Here is a 5,560-nt window from a genome sequence, read left to right on the forward strand (position 1 = left end):
CTAGTGATGTCATCGTCACGAAGCGTGATGCGTAATGCATGGATGAAAGCGGATCTGTGTCGCTTCCGCCTCCTGTCCTTATTGTTTCTTGTTGCCTGGTTTGGAATGATGGGCACTGGCAACAACGACTCATCCGTACTCGCTATGCTGTCACCACACAATTTATTGGGTCACATATGATATCATCATGCGTAGAAGGGACCGCTGAGGCCTTGAAAGCTTATGTCTCTATACCGTTATATACTTTTGGGACTATACATGTTATTCTGCTAAAATATATCTCTGATGTCTAACGTCTAACGGTTAGGGATGACCCACTCACAGGCAGCACATCCCCCACATACGCAGTGCTGGGATAGTGAATCTCTGGGACAGTTGGCAGCTATGTTGACTTTTGCCGTGTCCCGCACTGGTGGCCCTTTTTTTAGCGGTCTGTACAGCAGATGATTATAGGATGGAGTCCCCAAGGCCCACGTGTTCTGCCTTTGCCTGTTATTACATCCGTGCATCATGTGTTTGGCGGCACCAGTACACACGCGTGTCCTTACACAGCGCTGTCGGACTTCCCTATATTCACGTATAATCTTCGTTCTTGTATTCCAGGCACAATGAATCAGACCAACAAAACCGAAGAAGATGCTCCGTCATATATGCAAGATGAGGCGCCAGACGGTAACTTTCTTTTATTTTTAACGAAATGTATATTCAAGAGTTAATCTTCCCTTTCTGTGTACCAGGGTCTCATTAACCCCCAAAAAGCTCGTAGAGCCGGCTGTGTGTATCTCGTAGCAGGAGGCTCGGTCGCACCTCCTGCAAGCCAGATCGCTGGGGTCGGGGCAAGAAGCAAATGCATATGGGGTATTCAGCAGAATCCCCTCCCCCGTGCTTTCCCAATGGGGACCAAATAGAAATATCAAATGCACAGGATGGCTGGAGTGTCCCTTTAAGAAGTATACAACCCCAGTCCTTTATGGGTCAAGAGCTTTCTAGCTTAGTCTTTTAAAAGAGCGCCATTTATCGGGGGGATTCCATTGCCACTTTGTACCCCTATTGCCCATTGTGATGCCCATTGATTACATGTTAAGCAGATAAAACCCTAAAACCTGGCCGAATCTTACACCGATGTCCGGATGTATCCTATCCAACCCCCCCAGAGCTGCCGTCTGCCCCGTACCAGCATAGCAGCCCCCGCCGGCTGTCTTCATATCATATCAGGTGATAATGGGCCGATGGCAGGCAAATTCCATTCTGGGTCTATCTTGGTTGGATTGGCCACGCAACGTGGCTCTGATGTTTAGTATTATATTTCATGCATATTTTGGGGCTTCTTTTTTTTGTTTTCACGATGTATTTGCACATTCAAATCCGGGTTTCTTTCTTCCAAAAGTAAACACGGCAGCGTCGTGTGCAAACACATGAATCAGTATTAAAGAGCGTTACTTAAAGGGGCGCTCCAGCATCCCACGCACAACCACCAGTGATATAAAAAGCACGTTAAAGTACGATTATTTCCATTTGTTAAGAAATAAATAACTCTCTCTTACCTGAACAAGCTGCAGAATTATTTATACAAAATAAACCTTGGATGGTTATTTATTTTTTTTATAACAAGGAGAATAAATCCTGATTTTAGATCAATCATTTAGGACAACAGCGGATGAGGAGGAAAATTTAAATTGGAGAAATCGGTAGAACTGGATCATGGTCTATTTACTCTTTAATTTCCAGTGCATTTTTTTTTTATATTTTTGGTCTTTGCCTCCAAGCTCATTTTTCTTTTACATGAAAAAAACAAGGATTTTACTTGGTGGAATAATTCTTGTAGTTTTTAAACCCCTTAAGGACGATGGGCGGTCCCTAAACCTATTGAAAACAATGCATTTTGAGCCCGTACATGTACGGGTTTTGTCATTCAGGGGTTAATCTTTGTATAGATAGATATGTATATCTAATTTATTACACAGGTATTTAAATACTACCGGTGGACATTATACATTTTAGGATCACAGACCTTTTATTTTTAATTGCATCTCTGATTGGTTAGCTGGTTATATTTGGTATAAAATAATAATATTATTATTATTATTATTAATACAGGGATTTATTCACCGGCGTGATAGTTGAAGGTTACGGCTCATTAGCTTCTCTATGGATTATGGAGGTTGGCCGCCTTCATGGTGTCAGGAGATGACCTTGAAAATCAATCTCGCACGTTTTAACTGCGTTACGAGGGATCGTTAAACCCGAGTAAGCGTTATGAAGTCTGCGTTATTGATGTGGCGGATGTAGACAGACGTTTAAATGGTGGTGGATCTGAGATGCGACGTGCGAGCGGTGAATGAAAGTCGTCGGGGATGCTTAAGGCAAACGATCAAACGCAGAAGCTGAAAAAGACTTGGGGAGGAACAGCAGGTGTGACTCAAGACTAATGACTTTGATGATCCAACGGTTTATTTTTTTTCTACTTGCATATAGAAATGTTTTATATAAAAAAAACAACCTACCGTTATAACATCATCAGAACAGAATCAAAGGGAAATGCCGAGGCTTTGAAGCATTAATGAATTGCGTCTCTTTTGGAGATATTTGCCTTTAAGAGACAAGCCGAGCTCTGTGTATCACAATGGCTCATCTGGTGTTATTTTATCACCCGTTTCTCCATTCTTCTTGTCTCCTTTTATAGGGAAATTTATTTTTTTATGGGCACAAAACTTTAGAAACCAGGTAAAAAAAAAAAAAAAAATACTCCATAGGCTTCTTGAATTTTTTTTTTTTGGTTGTGTCTTACCCCGCCCTTGCAAAGACTGCCTCAGCCAATCAAAAACTATCAGCAACTTCATAGGGGAACACTATCTACCAATACCCACTTACTTCTGGAAAATTAGATGGCTAGAAAACTCCAGAAGGGTCTGATGTAATACTCAGCCATATATCATCCACGTTCCTGGAACGTGAAGGTGCAGATCAAAAAGTCACCTATACTTTCCAAATAGGTCTAGCCGATGCTATAAATTTAGGCGCAGAAGTATTTGGGTTAATGTAGATAGATTGGTGCTGGGTGTCTGTAGGGAAAGAAGTGGTGAAGTTAGTAAGTTGCCTCAAGCAACCTCTAGGAGAAAGCCTGGTGATGGCTCTTTAATGACTCGAACGATTTGAACGCCCTCTCTTGACCCCGTTATGGCTCAGGTCCTGTTTGAACGGTACATACCTACAAAGGTGTCTAAGTATGGAAAAAGAAAAACGTATAAATACTCTACCCGCGTTCTGATGATAGGGACAACTTTGCATCCAACCAGTTAGTGACCTTAAGCACCATGCTTCTTGTCCACCCCAGGAGATCAGGCCCATGGGACGATTGCCTGTGCCGGCAGGGTTCTCTTGGGTGCTTCTGCTTGGGTTTTCTACGGATGTCATCCTTCTAGAAGCCTCAGAGTTTGACAGACCTAGTCAGCAAGACTAAAGCCAATATATTCGGGTCTCTATAGAACATGGGTATAGTAGATGTAGGATATAAAATGCGCTTGTGGTTAGAGGGTAACAAGCGTCGGAGTAATTAAACGTTATGTTATGGCCTTGGGGGGCTAAACACAGGGGGGAAGAGACCAGGACAACGAGTGACTGCCTTCATTATCAGGGAGTCGATTCTTGTGATGTTTCAAGGAGGAGTTTACAGAAAGTTACAGTAACTTCTGGCCTATAATCAAACATGCTGGAATATTGGACGTGATTAAGCTAGTAGAACGCTCTGTAGCTTATACGCAACACCTACGTTCTGGACTTCGGCCGAGACGTTGGGAACCCTCCAAGGGTGTTGGGAAACGCTTTGGAGTTTGGTGAGTGTTTTACACCCGGCACACGCAAGAACATTTCCACGTCTGGTCCCGTACCCCCGCTTGTGTTACACGCTGAATTATTGGAGGCTTGGCCAGCTCGCCGCTTGTGTCATACCTCGGGAAAATATTTTCCAGCTTCTTGCAGAGTTATTTATAGAATGTGTCTGTACCAATAACAAATTGAAGTTGCCGTGTGACAGGAGTGTTATTTTTTTTTTTTTTTTTAGCTCCTTTTATCAGAAAAGAGAAAAAAAATACCAAGGTGGCTCTTTGAAGAGAAGATAAATATTGCGGCACTACATGTACTAGACGGATATCTTAACTAATGTGTAGCTGAATATTCTTTTTAATAAAAAGATTCATCTTATGCCTCCGCAATATAGATAAAAACTATGCTTATGGGTGCCAGATGGGCTTCTTGAAGCTCTCTCTACTGGCGTTCATAAGAGATCGGGAAGAAGACTTCATGGAATTATTCTTTATCTATATATGACTTTTTAATAGCAAAAGGTAGAGAACTTGTTGCGCAACCCACTGGATTATACGCTGCGTTTAACATATTCTTAAATTGCGTTTGAGTTATGTATGTGAATTCAGTTGTAGCAAAAATCAAAATGCAGACGCCGATACTTAGCTGTCAGCCTTTGTGTCTCGCTAGGTACCGTCAAAGACCACCCCCAGCAACAGCCCGGCATGATCTCCCGTGTAACGGGGGGTATTTTCAGCATGACCAAAGGAGCTGTCGGGGCGACCATAGGCGGCGTGGCCTGGATCGGAGGAAAAAGCCTGGAAGTGACCAAAACAGCCGTCACGTCGGTGCCCAGTATAGGAGTCGGCATCGTCAAAGGCGGCGTGTCCGCGGTGACCGGCGGTGTCGCCGCGGTGGGTTCTGTTGTCTCCAGTAAGGTGTCCAGCAAAAAGAAAGACAAGTCCGACTGAGCCAAGAACTCCATGTTTGTTTTTTTGTTTTGTTTTTTTTGAGAACGAGAACTAATTCCTGCTGTGGTTTGGTTTCTGCGGAAGGAGTTGAGCAGCAGCTACAAAGCATATGAGACTTTAATGTGTTGTTGCGACTGCTTGCATAAGCACAAGGAATCACAGCAGATGCGCCGCGAACGCAGACATCATTCAAATGTTACGTTTTAATACTCCAAACCAAATCACGTGTATTAAGGTTAAAAAAAAAAAAATAGTAGTCTGACATTTGGTTACTTAAAAAGTTGAAATTGACAAAGCGGTTTGTTTGTTAGAAAACCTGGTATATACATTTATTATGTGTGTGTTTTTTTTATGTTTTTTTTGTGTGTGTTTATGCTTTTTTGAAGAAAATATCAATGCAAGGCGGTCCTGCTTAGCTTGGGCCTGTCGCACATTTATTGTCACCTCTTATGTAGGTCACGTCAGCACAGCGCTGATACCATTTCAAAAAAAGAAATTAAACTCTCTGACATATCGTGCTTCAGAGTTTAAGAAAAAATAGCTGTATTTTTAAAAATTTCACTTGAACTGTATTTTTATAGCTGTCCAAAAAAATAAAAACTTTATTTCCTTTTTTCTTTTTCCACCCCCACAACAAAAATATCCGTATTTATCTTTATAATGAAATAAAATATGGTACTTGCAACCGGTGAGGTATTGCCGAAATTTTTTTTTTTTTTATAATTTTATTATAAATTTTCACATTTTACAACACAAATTAGTGCCTTATAGAAGTGTAATTGCATTCC

General features: G+C 41.7%; 1 protein-coding gene across 1 annotated transcript; it reads left to right on the forward strand.

Moving 5' to 3' along the window:
• Positions 1-608: 608 nt before the first annotated feature.
• On the forward strand, positions 609-4,772 carry LOC149287271 (transmembrane protein 263). Its single transcript, XM_089493123.1, has 2 exons — positions 609-672; positions 4,492-4,772. The coding sequence occupies exons 1-2, from the start codon at positions 609-611 to the stop codon at positions 4,770-4,772; spliced, it is 345 nt and encodes a 114-aa protein (XP_089349249.1).
• Positions 4,773-5,560: the final 788 nt, after the last annotated feature.

The sequence above is a fragment of the Sceloporus occidentalis genome, unplaced genomic scaffold (genome assembly GCF_023333645.1).
Source record: "Sceloporus occidentalis isolate IW3139 unplaced genomic scaffold, rSceOcc1.0.p SCAF_62, whole genome shotgun sequence".
NCBI classification, from domain to species: Eukaryota; Metazoa; Chordata; class Lepidosauria; order Squamata; family Phrynosomatidae; genus Sceloporus; species Sceloporus occidentalis.